Source organism: Bufo bufo, chromosome 4 (assembly GCF_905171765.1).
Source record: "Bufo bufo chromosome 4, aBufBuf1.1, whole genome shotgun sequence".
In the NCBI taxonomy this organism is placed as follows: Eukaryota; Metazoa; Chordata; class Amphibia; order Anura; family Bufonidae; genus Bufo; species Bufo bufo.
Genome location: NC_053392.1, coordinates 180,656,817 through 180,673,258, shown reverse-complemented (window position 1 = coordinate 180,673,258; position 16,442 = coordinate 180,656,817). Strand labels below are relative to the sequence as shown.

The following is a 16,442-nucleotide window of genomic DNA, read 5'->3' as shown; positions in this document are numbered from 1 at the left end:
TATAACAAAATAAAACAAAGAAGTGCACTTGAGTACAAGAATGGATGGTTGAGGCTAGTATAAATGTCTATTCTGCACAAGGTACGGACAAGTCCTGTGAGATCCATGCCTGGTTCATTTTAATAAACTTAAGCTTGTCCACATTGTCTGCGGCCTGTGATAATACTCTCTGCCGTGCTAAACACACGTTCACACTATACACTGGCTGCAGGGCAGGTCAGCACCTCCAAGGCTGACAAAGCTTTTCCACATTTTGGCCATGCTAACCCTGCCTTCTCGGGTGCTGGCGCTGCCCCAGCTGCGTTGGCGACCTCTTCCTCCTCCTCTGCCTTGGCCTTGTGCTTCCACTGTGCCCCCGCTGTCAGGTGGGAATGCCATCAGCAGCGTGCGCTTGTAGTCACGCATCTTCCGATCAGTAACAGATGTTTTCAGTAAATTTAGTTCCCTGTCAGCAATGCAGAGCAGGGGTTCATTCACGGCAAAAGGGGGTTCATGTCACCCAGCAATAGAACAGAGGATTTTAAGAGAACGAGGCCCATTTCACCCAGGCACAGCAGGGGTTCATTCATGGCAAAAGGGGGATCTTGTCACCCAGCAATAGAACAGAGGATTTTGAGAGATTTAGGCCCCTGTCACCCAGGCACAGCAGGGGTTCATTCACGGCAAAAGGGGGTTCATGTCACCCAGCAATAGAACAGAGTATTTTGAGAGATTTAGGCCCCTGTCACCAGGGACGTGCACAGACATTTTGAAGGGCAGGGGCTTAAAAAAAAAAAAAAGGGCACTTGACAAAAATCGAAAAAGTGTTTGTACCACAAAGCTTAGTTGCTTTCTAAAAGTCTTTCCTTGTTCTCCATAAATGTATAGATACAGTAATAATGCATATTCCTTTATTTTTTGTCAATTCTTTTTTTTTTTTTTTTTGTATATGCAAAAAGAAAAAGGTACATACAGATATGAAATCACAATGTGCAGTCCAATACAATTGAGGCGACTCAGAGTATGCAAATATCACGGTCCAATATCGGCAGAAAAGAACAGCCTGAAAGTTCACAGAATATCGGTATCGGCAATAAAAAAAATCAATAGCGGTCGATCCCTATTGCAAACATCAAATACACATTCTTAGTGCCCCCGGTAGATGACCCCCATTACTGCTCTCCCCCTTTCCCATAGTACCAAGCAATGCAAGCATAGCGTGTCCCAGTATAAAATGCCATTGTACAGAACCCCCCATATAACATATACCCCTATTTTGTGGCCTCAGTAGATGCCCCTATATAGTGCCCACTGGCCACTGCCCACCAATAATGTGCCACTGTACCAGCAAGAAGTGGCCCCACAGACTGCAGGGGTGATTCATGGGCCTGGGACCTGGGTTTGCACTGCAGGCAGCCTGGCAGCACATATTCATACCCCCCCCCCCCCGGGACATTTTTCCCGCCACTACCAGCCTCCATGATGGCAGTGGCAGGCAGCACAAGTAGCCAAAAAGCAGGGGTGCTGGCCTGCTGGGCCATAAAGGCATGCTTGTAAACTGAAGCATGGGTGTGCTGGGCAGTGGGTGGGTTTTGCAGGCAGGTAGAGCATCTCCTCTCCTATACACCCTCCCCCCTCCCTGTTTTTTCCCGCCAGCCGCCACTAATGGCCTACTACCTCCATGACAGTGAGTGTGGCAGGCTCAGTCAGCAGGCCAGGCAGCAGCACAGTAGCCAGAGCACAGAGCGGGGGGCGATCACAGACAGACACATCACACTCACACACTCACACAGACAGTGACTCAGACCGACAGACAAGACAAACACAAGACAACAACCCAGTCACTCAGCACAAGCAAGCACACACAGGAGGAATTAAACTGAGTGAGCAGGGCAGGGCCGCAGGGCAGTGGTATGTCATCAATCATTTTCTTTTTCTTCACTCACCCACACTTGAATCCGGATTCCTGATGGGAGGGGCGGGCGGTGAGGCTCTGAGGCGGCTTGTCAGCAGGGGCAGGACGGGCGGGAGCACACACAGCCAGGCAGCTCTTCTTCTCTGCTCAGAAGACTGCCTGTGCGCGCCGCCCATACCACGTGACTTGCCGGCGGGTCTGGTCTTGATAATTAACAAAGATTAATGCGCAGCGCACGTGACAGTGAGTGCCAGCATCTGCGCATTATGAAAAAAAAAAAAAAGTTCCAATAAAATAAAATTTCTGTAAGAGCGGAGGGCATTTAAGGGGCCGGTGATGAAAAGGGCAGGGGCTCAAGCCCCCTTTCATCCCTATGTGTGCACGTCCCTGCCTGTCACCCAGGCACAGCAGGGGTTCATTCACGGCAAAAAGGGGGTTCATGTCACCCAGCAATAGAACAGAGGATTTTGAGAGATTTAGGCCCCTGTCACCCAGGCACAGCAGGGGTTCATTCACGGCAAAAGTTTTTTTTGTCACCCAGCAATAGAACAGAGGATTTTGAGAGATTTAGGCCCCTGTCACCCAGGCACAGCAGGGGTTCATTCACGGCAAAAGGGGGTTCATGTCACACAGCAATACAACAGATGATTTTGAGAGATTTAGGCCCCTGTCACCCAGGCACAGCAGGGGTTTGTATACGCCAAAAATGGTAAAATGTCACCCGACAATTGAAAATAAGATTTTTTTCAATTTAGGGCACTAAAATTGGCACTTTTTTGCATTAAAATGGCTTTAAAATAGTCCTTGAAAAGGCTAGAGAGATGTAGAAGGCAGTAAAATGAGCTTAAGAGCATGGCAACTGCTCTGCAAACAAATGTGGATTGGGAAATAACTAAAAATGAAATAAAATAACTAAAAATTACAAATTATTAACCTGCAACTCAGAGAAGGAGGTGGATATGGACTCAGAGGTTGAGGAGGCGGTGAATGTGGTGTTGTAGGTGGAGGCAGCAATAGAGGAGGAGGAGGTAGCCAAAATGTTTTTTTTTATTTTTTTTATTTGGGTAGGTAGCCCCCAAAATATTGGGACAAATATAAAAAAAGAAAACAAAGAATCATTGCACTTGACTTGAGTACAAGAATGTATGTTTGATGGTGGTATAAATGTCTATTCTGCACAAGGTACAGACAAGCCTTGTGGGATCCAAGCCTGGTTCATTTTAATGAACGTGAGCTTGTCCACGTTGGCTGTGGACAGGCGGCTGCGTCTGTCTGTAATGACGCCTCCTGCCGTGCTAAATACACGTTCAGAGAGTACACTGGCTGCAGGGCAGGCCAGCACCTCCAAGGCATACAGGGCAAGCTCTGGCCATGTGGACAATTTGGAGACCCAGAAGTTGAATGGGGCAGAACCATCAGTCAGTATGTGTAGGCGTGTGCACAGGTACTGTTCCACCATGTTGTTCAAATGCTGCCTCCTGCTAACACGCTCCATATCAGCAGTTGGGGCCGGTTGTTGCGGCGAGGTGACAAAGCTTTTCCACATGTCGGCCATGCTAACCCTGCCTTTTGAGGTGCTGGCGCTGACACAGCTGCGTTGGCGACCTCTTCCTCCCCTGCCTTCGCCTTGTGCTTCCACTTGTCCCCTGGCGTCAGTCGGGAAGGCTCTCAGGAGCGCGTCTACCAGCGTGCGCCTGTAGTCGCGCATCTTCTGATCACGCTCCAGTGAGGGAATTAAGGATGGCACATTGTCTTTGTAATGGGGATCCAGCAGGGTCGCCAACCAGTAGTCAGCACACGTTAAAATGTGGGCAACTCTGCAGTCGTTGCGCAGGCACTGCAGCATGTAGTCGCTCATGTGTGCCAGGCTGCCCAGAGGTAAGGACAAGCTGTCCTCTGTGGGAGGCGTATTGTCTGCATCCTCCGTATCCCCCCAGCCACGCACCAGTGATGGGCCCGAGCTGCGTTAGATACCACCCCGCTGTGAACATGCTTCATCCCCATCCTCCTCCTCATGCTCCTCGTCCTTCAGTAGTGAGCCCTGGCTGGCCAAATTTGTACCTAGCCTCTGCTGTTGCAAAAATCCTCTTTCTGAGCTACTTCTAAAAGACTGGCCTGAAAGTGTTAGAGATGACCCCTCTTCTCCTTGTCCTGGGCCACATCCTCTTCCATCATCACCCTAAGTGTTTTCTCAAGGAGACATAGAAGTGGTATTGTAACGCTGATAACGGCGTCATCTCCACTTACCATGTTGGTGGAGTACTCGAAACAGCGCAACAGGGCACACAGGTCTCGCATGGAGGCCCAGTCATTGGTGGTGAAGTGGTGCTGTTCCGCAGTGCGACTCACCCGTGCGTGCTGCAGCTGAAACTCCACTATGGACTGCTGCTGCTCGCACAGTCTCTCCAGCATGTGCAAGGTGGAGTTCCACCTGGTGGGCACATCACATATGAGGCGGTGAGCGGGAAGGCCGAAGTTACGCTGTAGAGCAGACAGCCGAGCGGCGTCAGGATGAGAACACCGGTAGCGCGCACAGACGGCCCGCACTTTATGCAGAAGCTCTGACATATTGGGGTAATTTTTAAGCTCTGACATGTCGGGGTAGTTGTGAATGAATTTCTGCACCACTAAATTCAGCACATGCGCCAGGCAAGGGATGTGCGTCAAACCGGCTAGTCCCAGAGCTGCAACGAGATTTCGCCCATTATCACACACCACCAGGCCGGGCTTGAGGCCCACTGGCAGCAACCACTCGTGGGTCTGTTGTTCTATACCCCGCCACAACTCCTGTGCGGTGTGGGGCCTGTCCCCCAAACACATCAGTTTCAGAATGGCCTGCTGAAGTTTACCCCTGGCTGTGCTGAAGTTGGTGATGAAGGTCTGTCGCTGACCGGATGACGAGATAGTAGAAGAAGAGGAGGAAGCCGAGTAGGAAGAGGAGGCAACAGGAGGCAAAGAATGATGCCCTGCGATCCTTGGCGGCAGAAGGACGTGCGCCAAACAGCTCTCCGCCTGGGGCCCAGCCGCCACTACATTTACCCAGTGTGCAGTTAGGGAGATATAGCGTCCCTGGCCGTGCTTACTGGTCCACGTATCTGTGGTTAGGTGGACCTTGCCACAGATGGCGTTGCGCAGTGCACACTTGATTTTATCCGATACTTGGTTGTGCAGGGAGGGCACGGCTCTCCTGGAGAAGTAGTGGCGGCTGGGAACAACGTACTGTGGGACAGCAAGCGACATGAGCTGTTTGAAGCTGTCTGTCTTCACCAGCCTGAATGACGGCATTTCAAAGGCCAGCAGTTTAGAAATGCTGGCATTCAGGGCCAGGGATCGAGGGTGGCTAGGTGGGAATTTACGCTTTCTCTCAAAGGTTTGTGAGATGGAGAGCTGAACGCTTCCGTGTGACATGGTGGAGATGCTTGGTGACGGAGGTGGTGTTGTTGGTGGCACATCCTCTGTTTGCTGGGCGGCAGGTGCCAACGTTCCTCCAGAGGTGGAGGAAGAGGCCGAGGCAGCAGCAGAAGAGGGAGCAGGAGGGGCCTGAGCCCTTTCTTGGTTTTGAAGGTGCTTACTCCACTGCAGCCCGTGTCTCGCATCTAGATGCCTGGTCATGCAGGTTGTGCTAAGGTTCAGAACGTTAATGCCTCGCTTCAGGCTCTGATGGCACAGCGTACAAACCACTCGGGTCTTGTCGTCAGCACATTGTGTGAAGAAGTGCCTTGCCAGGGAACTCCTTGAAGCTGCCTTTGGTGTGCTCGGTCCCTGTTGACGGTGGCTAGTAGCAGGCAAACTGTTTTGGCGACGACTGCTCTGCTTTTGCACCCTGCTCCCGCTTTTGCTACGCTGTTGGCTCGGTCTCACCACTGCCTCTTCCTCCGAACTCTGAAAGTCAGTGGCACGACCTTCATTCCATGTGGGGTCTAGGACCTCATCGTCCCCTGCATCGTCTTCCACCCAGTCTTCCTCCCTGACCTCCTTTTCGGTCTGCAGCAGTTGGCACCTGTGTTTCGTCATCAGAGACGTGCTGAGGTGGTATTCCCATGTCCTCATCAGGAAACATAAGTGGTTGTGCGTCAGTGCATTCTATGTCTTCCACCCCTGGGGAAGGGCTAGGTGGATGCCCTTGGGAAACCCTGCCAGCAGAGTCTTCAAACAGCATAAGAGACTGCTGCATGACTTGAGGCTCAGACAGGTTCCCCGATATGCACAAGGTGATGTGACAGACTGATGGGCATGGGTTTCAGGCGCCACCTGTGCGCTTTCTGCAGAAGACTGGGTGGGAGATAATGTGAACGTGCTGGATCTACTGTCGGCGACCCAATTGACTAGCGCCTGTACTTGCTCAGGCCTTACCATCCTTAGAACAGCATTAGGCCCGACCAAATATCGCTGTAGATTCTGGCGGCTACTGGGACCTGGGGTAGTAGGTTCAGTAGGACGTGTAGCTGTGGCAGAACGGCCACGTCCTCTCCCTGCACCAGAGGCTCCACCAACACCACCACCACGACCATGACCGCGTCCCTTATTAGATGTTTGCCTCATAGTTAGTGTTCACAAAGCAAAGTAAAAAGTGGTTAAGTATGTTAAAAATAATTAACCGCAAATATAAACCATGATTTAGGGTATTGCACTCTATATTTTTTTTTTAAAACTCTATATGACAGCGGTATTTGTAGCCTAAATGTGACACTCACTTATGCACATCTTATCCCAGATGTGCAGTATATCAGAGGGTTTTTTCACCCTAACCAAAAAGCTGTATTTCTGTCCTAAATGTGACAGTCACTTATGCACGTGTAATCCCAGATGTGCAGTATATTAGAGGGTTTTTTCACCCTAACCAAAAAGCTGTATTTCTGTCCTAAATGTGACAGTCACTTATGCTTGTCTAATCCCAGATGTGCAGTATATTAGAGGGTTTTTTCACACTAACCAAAAAGCTGTATTTCTGTCCTAAATGTGACAGTTACTTATGCACATGTAAATTAATCCCAGATGTGCAGTATATTAGAGGGTTTTTTCACCCTAACCAAAAAGCTGTATTTCTGTCCTAAATGTGACAGTCACTTATGCACGTATAATCCCAGATGTGCAATATATTAGAGGCTTTTTTCACCCTAACCAAAAAGCTGAATTTCTGTCCTAAATGTGACAGTCACTTATGCTTGTCTAATCCCAGATGTGCAGTATATTAGAGGGTTTTTTCACCCTAACCAAAAAGCTGTATTTCTGTCCTAAATGTGACAGTCACTTATGCTTGTCTAATTCCAGATGTGCAGTATATCAGAGGCTTTTTTCACCCCAGTATGTCAAAGCTGTATTTCTGGACTTGCAGATAGCCTGTGCTGGTGCACTATCGTTGCATAAAATGGCTGTCAATCATGTATTGATATTGACTAACTGAAGAAAAAAAAGTTAGTTTTCAGCAGTAGTTGGCTCAGGGCAGGCTTAAAAAAATTGTGCACTGCACCCACAAAACACTTTTTCTGTAGATCGCTGAGTACATAAACCAGTTCTTGATAAGATCGCTCCCTGATCTCTCTTTCACAGCAGCTGCAGCCTCTCCCTACACTAATCCGAGCAGAGTGACGGGCGGCGCTACGTGACTCCAGCTTAAATAGATGCTGGGTCACATGCTGCAGTTGGCCAATCACAGCCATGCCAATAGTAGGCATGGCTGTGATGGCCTTTTGGGGCAAGTAGTATGACGCTTGTTGATTGGCTGCTGTGCAGCCTTTCAAAAAGCGCCAAGAAAGCGCAGAACACGAACCCAAACTTTTACATAAATGTTCGGGTGCCGAAAAACCTAAAGTTCGGTACGAACCCGAACTTTACAGTTCGGGTTCGCTCAACTCTATATATCACCTTCGAGTTAGGTTGTAATGGAATTATTATATTGTAATATGTGGAGGGTATATTTATATTAATTATTTTTCTCTTATTTACACACAGATTGTTGTGGTGAATGGACAAGGACCACATGACTGATGAATGGTGTGATGTACAATCAACGCAACTTCAACCCCAGAATTATTTTCTAGGCATCTTTTTTCATGCGTTATTGCCTGCGATAATATGGGTGTTCAGTCTCCCTAGTATGATTGTGATGACATGAGGAGATCCCTCATAAGTTACGGGATCAGCAGGGTTAATGCTGTGTGCAATTGCTGGTGACTCGGCTCCTCCCACATGGTGCTCCCTGTATGTGATTCAATAGTTGGTGCCTGACGATATCTTCAGTTGGATACAGATGATCTTATAAGTAACAGTGTGTCGAATGTATGAATAGCATGGTTTTGCCACTGTCTGAATGGTAGTTTACATGGGTGATGACGCTGTGCAACAGCTGCGTCTGACCTATGTTTTACCTTTTCCAAGATGGCGATTCTTGAGGAGTACTGAATACTGCGCAGGCGCATGTTTGTGATGACGCTTCTATATGACATTTGCACGACGCGCCGTTTGGCGCATGCACACTGGAAGACCGGGCACGCCGTGCTCAGCGGTCGATTCGTAATGGGGGTATGTAAGTTGCCTTGTTATGTGCCTTCACTCACGCCCACCACCATGTGTTCCTGCCATTCCCCATACATAATGAATTGAGATAACCTTTTTAACCATTTATTGTTGGGAGTAATTTTTAAAGCACTTTATGTACACATTGATTTTGCACCAATCATGTATGGACACTTATGATATTGTTGTTTTATTGTACTGTACTATGAATGAATTACACATGTTTTATGATGAATTGTAATATCTTGATGTATTTATATTGCTATTGACGCCAGCATGGGTTAATGACAGCTTTTTTTTGTAAGCACTTCAGTTTGATGATGTCACTTCCTTTCACTATATATGTCTATTTTGCATTGTTCATATTGCTTGAGAAAGGCTTCATGTTGGAGCCGAAATATCGCGTCACTTACGGGTGAATAAATACATCCTTTTTTTACCGCAATCTCGGAGTGCTGCTCTACTTTTCAGCTATACAATTTGGGTAAGCCTCTCATTTGGAGCTATCACCCATTCCCAATATTGGTTGGTGCTGCCATATTTTCACTATATATATATATATATATATACACATATACATATACATATATATATATATATATATATATATATATAAATAAAATAAAATTATAAAAAATAAATAAATAAGAAAGTAATAAAATACAAATAAAATAAAATAAAAAAAAATAGAAAAAAGTGTAAAGTGTTTGCTTTCCCGAAACTGTCTTTTTATGACCTCTTGGGGCACATATTTGGTGGAAAATATATATTTAAAAGAAATAAGTAATAAAGTTAAGTAAATAAAGTACTACAAATTAAAATAAAAAATTAACAGAATACAAATAAAATAAAAAATTTAAATGGATAAAGTACAAAATAAAAAAAGTGTTAATGTTCCCCAAAGGTCATTTTGAAGCAGAAATATATAACAAAATTAAGTAAAAATAATAAAATACATAAAATAAAAAACACCCACGCCAACCAAAACCATTGCCATTATTGCCCCATTTACATGAAACTATACATATTATATAACAATATGACCAAAATAAGGAACTAATAGTAATTTGCATATTTAAAGAATAAGGAGCTATAGTTTTTTTAATTACTTTTTAAAAATGTTGTAGTTGCCCCCCATATAAAACAAAAAAATTATACTATAAAGCCCTGTGTGTCACGTAAAAAAAAAAGTTGCAAAAATTATTGTGGTAGTCCAACACATAAAGTTATAACCGTTTAAACCACTTGAAGTAAATAATAAAAAAAGTGTCTGGTCATTTTATTTAAGGGTTAACTAATAAACGCTCACCCGCTAGTAAAGAAAAGTGCTTACTGGTTATTGAAGGGTACTTATAATTGGGGACAGGAGGCGGTAATAACCAGTGAGTGTTAGTGAACTAATTTATGATTATAAATAGGAGGTAGAATGAAAGGAAACATCGCTACTTAAAGGGGTTTTCTGGTAAAAAATAAATTTTTAACTCGTTCCTACAGTATGGCCTCTAAAACAGAACTTTCAATTCTTTCAAGCTCCACGCCGCTCCCGTGTTCCTCACACTGCCCCCGCTGACTCCATCTTCTGGTCCCTGAGCTGTTTACATGTTGGCCATGGTCACATGCAACGCTCCAGCAAATGACTGGCTTCAGCAGTGACCTGCTGCTTGTGGCCACATCAACACTATGCCCACAGCCATCCAGATGGCAGCACAGGGACCGGAAGATGGAGACAGTGGGGCAATGCGGAGAACTGGAGAAGGTAAGTATCAATCTTCTTTCAGGGCTATGCTGCAGAAACTTGTTAAAAAATCTTTTTCACCAGGAAATCCCTTTAAGCTACTTTTACACTGTACAATTATTTATCTGTTTACTGGGAGCAAGTGTTCATATAGACGCTTATTACTGACAACTGGCCTGTATAATTGTGTCACAGATCAGCCTATAAACCAACAATCACTCGTTTGTCGGCTGATTTGCATATTTTATAAGGATAAAAGATGTATGATGATTTCCAACACATCTCCCTGTGTAATCAGGGATGGGCTACCGATAATGAGAGAACTGCGTAAGGAATGTTTGTGGTAGCGATTATTCTTCCCCATTCACTTTACATCGGCCTGTGTAATAGGCTGTTGAAAACTAGCTCCAATCGTCTTTTTTTTTTATTTGCAGCCCCATGAAATAAATCAATGTGACAATGTGGCCCTCGAACAAAAAAAGGTTTTGCACCCCTGCCTTAAAGGGGTTGTCCCACAAAAAATATTTTACAGTTTTCAAACTAGCACCTGGATCTGAATACTTTTGTAATTGCATGTAATTAAAAATTTGGTATGGTGAGTTATTCAATAAAATCGATCTGTATAGCGCCACCTGCTCTTTGTCCTTTTTCTTATTTCTTTGTCCTGCTCACTGAGATGGCCGCACATGCTCAGTTCCATCCTTCTACTGCCTCCTGAGCTGTGATAGGGAGAGCATGGACACGCCCCCTTGGCTGCAGCAGAAAAGACACCCCTTGAGCTGTCAGCTTGATATATATCTAGCAGAGCAATGAATGGGGAGATCTCTGGATCCATGTGAGTACAGGGCTGTTTCTAGCTTTGTTAGAAAGGTATTTTCATTTTTTACATTACTCATGGGATACCCCTTTAAAACATGTTTAGATGCCACAGGATGATTATATTTTGGATCACGCAGCCTGCTACATTTTTCTGTGCTCTCAAAAAGCTTTTTTAGAATAAAAGTCAATGGGCTCAAGTATGTAGGCATCATCTTCCTTCCTTTTCTAGCAGCATACGTTTTTTGGCAGTAAGCATGTGGCTGTCCTCAAAGGCTCAGTTTGGCAGTTCTGCCATATGTATCGTTAGGAATAGCGCAACATGAAGTCAATAGGCAATAGGGTCCATAGATGAGAACAAAGCCTTGAATGGCACAAATTGGATGTGGGCATAACCTTAAAGGGGCTCTCCAGGAATGATTTAAAATGGCTGCCATCATCCTATACATGTGAACAGGACTGGTTGCCTCCACTTGCAGAGCTGTCTAGGGGGTGAGGGACACTTGCATATACTACATATTGGTGAGTTTTCCTGTCAGGCTGACCAGTGATGATGGCAGGATCACTTCATTACCATCTATTGTAGAGCAGTGTAGTGAGGCCCCATCCCCTCACCCCCCAGGCAGCTCTGCAAGTGGTGGCAACCAGGCCTACTCACAGTCTAGGACAGGGTGCAGGAGGCCATTTTAAATCAGTCCCAGAGAATCCATTTAAAGAGGACCTGAAATCTCTCCTGACATGCCTTTTCAAATTCCTGTGTCCATACACTGTCTGGTAGTGTCAGCATTGATTGAACAGTGTCAGACTGTGTAAGGATACATCTCACAACTGGTGAGGAAGGGTTTACACATTGCTGTTGTGTTGCTGTTTTTTTTTTTTTTTAAAGGGTTTCTGTCACCCCACAAAACGCATTTTTTTTTTTTTGGATAGTTAGATTCCTCATAGCGCGATATAGGAGAATATAATAGTCTTACTTACTTTCATGCGGCCGATTCTTTATAAAACGAAGTTTTATAATATGTAAATGAGGGCTCTACCAGCAAGTAGGGCGTCTACTTGCTGGTAGCCGCAGCAGCAATCCGCCCCCTCGCCGTGTTGATTGACAGGGCCAGCCGTGATCTCCTCCTCCGGCCGGCCCTGTCAGTAATTCAAAAATCGCGCGCCTCTGGTCATTCGGCGCAGGCGCTCTGAGATGAGGAGGCTCGTATCCTCAGTGCGCCTGCGCCGATGACATCACCGAAAGAGAAGACATCATCGGCGCAGGCGCACTGAGGGAGTGCTGAGGAGACGAGCCTCCTCATCTCAGAGCGCCTGCGCCGAATGACCAGAGGCGCGCGATTTTTGAATTACTGACAGGGCCGGCCGGAGGAGGAGATCACGGCTGGCCCTGTCAATCAACACGGCGAGGGGGCGGATTGCTGCTGCGGCTACCAGCAAGTAGACGCCCTACTTGCTGGTAGAGCCCTCATTTACATATTATAAAACTTCGTTTTATAAAGAATCGGCCGCATGAAAGTAAGTAAGACTATTATATTCTCCTATATCGCGCTATGAGGAATCTAACTATCCAAAAAAAAAAAAATGAGTTTTGTGGGGTGACAGAAACCCTTTAATGGATAAAAAAAATGCATTGGAAAAAAACCCACAAAACATGCATGCGTTTGTACAGCAACTGTATTTTTTTACAGGTCAAACATCTTAAGCTATCTTCACACAAGTGTTTTTTGCGGATCCATCATGAATCTTCAAAAATGCTTCCAATAATACAACCGCATGCATCCGTCATGAACGGATCCGGTTGTATTATGTCTTATATAGCCATGACGGATTCGTCATGAACACCTTTGAAAGTCAATGGGGGACGGATCAGTTTTCTATTGTGTCAGAGAAAACGGATCCGTCCCCATTGACTTACATTGTGTGTTAGGACGGATCCGTCTTCCTCCGCACCACATCGTGGACAGAAAAACGCTGCTTGCATCGCTATTCTGTCTGCTACGGGAGCGCAACCAAACGGAACAGAATGCATTTTGGTGAATTCCGTTTATTTCAGTTCAGTTTTGTCCCCATTGACAATGAATGGGGACAAAACAGAAGTATTTTCATCCGCTATTGAGATCCTTTGACGGATCTCAATAGCGGAATTGAAAACGCTAATGTGAAAGTAGCCTTAAATCAATGCATGGGCAATTTCCACATCACAAAACTGCAACAATCACAGTAAAACTGCATGCACTTTTTATGCACTGTATTTTTTTCGCCCTATAAGACGCAATCCCCCCCCCCCAATTGAGCAGAAAATGTTGGTGCGTCTTATTGTGCGAATACTAATGAGCGCTTCAGCACTCATTAGTACAGGAGGACTGGAAAGCAGTGAATGCAGCTCTCCCTGAGCTCTGTAATCACTGCTTCCTGGTATTCCCCTGCAGGCTTGCCACGCACAGCATGAGGACATTGGCCCTTTGTGCCGTCACGCTGTGCGGTGTGAGGCACTGCACAGCACGGTATTAAGAGCAGGAAGAGCACTGGATGTTAGCAGTGGCAGCGTCCGGAGCAGGAGAGGTAAGTTGGTTTATTTTTTTTTCTCTGATCTGAGGTCTGAATAATATTGGGGTCTTATTAACATGGAGGTCTGATCTGAGGTTTGCTTCACATGGGAGCTTAAACATAGAGATCTGATCTGAGGTCTTATTCGGAGTCTTATAAAAATTGGGCATCTGATCTAAGGTTTGATTGGGGGTCTGATCTGAGGTCTGAATAGAGGCCTCATTAATATTGAGGGTCTAATCTTTAGTCTGATTGGGGGTCTTATTAACATTGGGAGTTTGATCTGAGGTCTGATCTGGGGTCTTTTTATCATTGGAAGTCTGATCTGGGGTCTTTTTAACATTGGGAGTCTAATCTGAGGTCTGATTAACATTGTAGGTCTAATTGGGGGTCTGAGCTGAGGTCTGAAGAAAAGTATTTATTTTCTTCCTCTAAAACCTAGGTGTGTGTTATGGGCAGTTGTGTCTTATAGGGCAAAATATACAATATTTTTTTCTATGTGTGTTTATGGTGTTTTAAAACGCATCACAACAGCAACGTGTAAACCTGCCACAACACACAGCTTTCAATTTATTCAGAACAATTCAGCATGCCAAAAATGATGTATTTGAATTGTTTTATTATATACAATACTAAAACAGATATGTCAGCAGAGTTGACAGGCTGTCTTATGTATTACAGACATTTTCCCACAGAACATTTAGCCTTTATCCACAGGATTGGGGATAAGTGTCTGACCACAGGGACCACCAGCAATTATGAGAACACAGGTCCCTGCTCCATCCACATCGGTTTAATAGACGTGAATGGTGTGGTGATCATATATGTGCATTACTTTTCCATTCACTTGGGAGGTTTGCATCAAGTGAGGTCGGCATAACAGGCCAAAAAAGTCCAAAATAGTGCATAGTGTCCAGAAAAGAAACAGTCTTTACTGTATAAGTAAAACGAAATCCTGTTCAGCTGAGTGCTAACTATGCAGAAAATTGTCCTAACTATGGTCCTCAAGCGTCAGCTGCCATTGGCTAGGGGAGCCAACAGCCTTAAACTCAGCCCCCTCAATTACTTTTCCAACATTATAGATATATACCTGGTATTCATTTATTTATATATATATATATATATATATACTGTATAGTGATATTGTTATTATACTTTATATGCGTATTAACTATGTTTTAATAAAGATTTTTAATAAAGAAGAGTGACTATCTTGAAATTAGTTTTGTCTCTGATTCAACGAACTTTTCAAAAAAATTTATTTGGTCCGAATCAAATATGCTCCTGAAAATTGGTTGATAACACTCTAAAGCCTCCTAGAAATCATATTTTTTCTCTCAAAAAAAACAAAAAAACATAGAAAAATATAACCCCTAGAAGACAAGAAAGAGAGAAGATCTCTCTTTCTCTCTCTCTCTCTCTCTCTCTCTCTCTCTGTCTCTCTGTGATTCGCTCAAAACAAATCACAAGAAATTCACGTTCATTAGAATCCACATTTTTGGGAAATTCACTCATTAATAGAATCAATTCACTCATTAATAATTTGTACATGTTTCATATAAATTACAGGATTACCAAAGTAATGACAATGATCAAGCGGTCATAGAAATTTGTATCACACGTATCACAACAGCGATTAGAGAGACAGATTCTATTGAGAGGCATGGGAAAGCTCTGGTGTCACTGTGGGAATCATGTCTGGAGCACAATCTGAAAGCAGCAACAAAAGATGAAGATACTCCTCATGGAAAGATTGCATCTGACATAATGAGCTGTATACTGCAAGTGAGTACGTTATAGAATACTTTAATATATTTTCAAGAATATTTTAGGATTTCTTAAATCGAAATCTGAGATTGTTTTTTTTAGACAGAAAAAAAGTCCTGCATGGAAATGGCTCAAATGGATGTCAAATGTGCATAACTGACACACATGATCTGTTTTTTTTTTTTTACAGGATCTGTTTGTTTTTTTATTTATTTTTCTGTTCTTCTGATGGAAAAATAATGCTGATGTGAACTCTCCCTAACTGGTACTTTATACTACAGTAAAAGCTATTCCATTTGTCCATTTCTTGTTTCTGAAAGGCAGAATGTTGCAAACTAATCCCTGTTATTAACATTGCTCAATACTAATATCATGTTTCTAGTGCTGACCTGTAGCCCTATATATTTAATAAAACAATCCTTCCACCAACAAAAAAATATTCCATTGTTGCATTTTGATTTTCACATTCCCTCGAGAAGGGTCTTATGAAAAGTTTAAGGGTCAATGTTTCCACTTAGCTGTGTTCTCTACAAAAGTGCAAAATCTGCTAAAAAATCTACACCCTGAAGAGCTGTTATTACGCTTGTTTACCTCAGTTGTATATCGTTTTAACTCTTTACTTCCAGGAGTGCACAGCTTAGTCTACTTTCACACTAGCGTTCGGGGCTCCACTTGTGAGCTCTGTTTGAAGGCTCTCACAAGCGGCCCCGAACGCATCCGTCCAGCCCCAATGCATTCTGAGTGGATCCGGATCCGCTCAGAATGCATCAGTCTGGCAGCGTTGAGCCTCGGCTCAGCAGGCGGACACCTGAACGCTGCTTGCAGCGTTCGGGTGTCCGCCTGGCCGTGCGGAGGCAAACGGATCCGTCCAGACTTACAATGTAAGTCAATGGGGACGGATCCGTTTGAAGTTGACACAATATGGCTCAATTTTCAAACGGATCCGTCCCCCATTGACTTTAAATGTAAAGTCTGGACGGATCCGTCTGAACAACTTTCACACTTAGAATTTTTTCTAAACTATAATGCAGACGGATCCGTTCTGAACGGATCCAAACGTCTACATTATAGGAGCGGATCGGTCTGTGCAGACACCAGACGAATCCGCTCTGAACGCAAGTGTGAAAGTAGCCTTAGGCTACTTTCACACTTGCGTTGTTAATTCCG

At 44.5% G+C, this 16,442-nt stretch overlaps 1 protein-coding gene across 1 annotated transcript in view; it reads left to right on the top strand.

The window, feature by feature from the left end:
- The window catches only part of VEPH1 (ventricular zone expressed PH domain containing 1), a 662,929-nt gene that overhangs the window by 68,380 nt on the left and 578,107 nt on the right, over positions 1–16,442 (top strand). Inside the window, exon 3 of the mRNA XM_040428144.1 lies at positions 15,078–15,293. Coding sequence (XP_040284078.1) covers positions 15,078–15,293 — 216 coding nt within the window. The remainder of the gene's footprint in view (positions 1–15,077; positions 15,294–16,442) is intronic.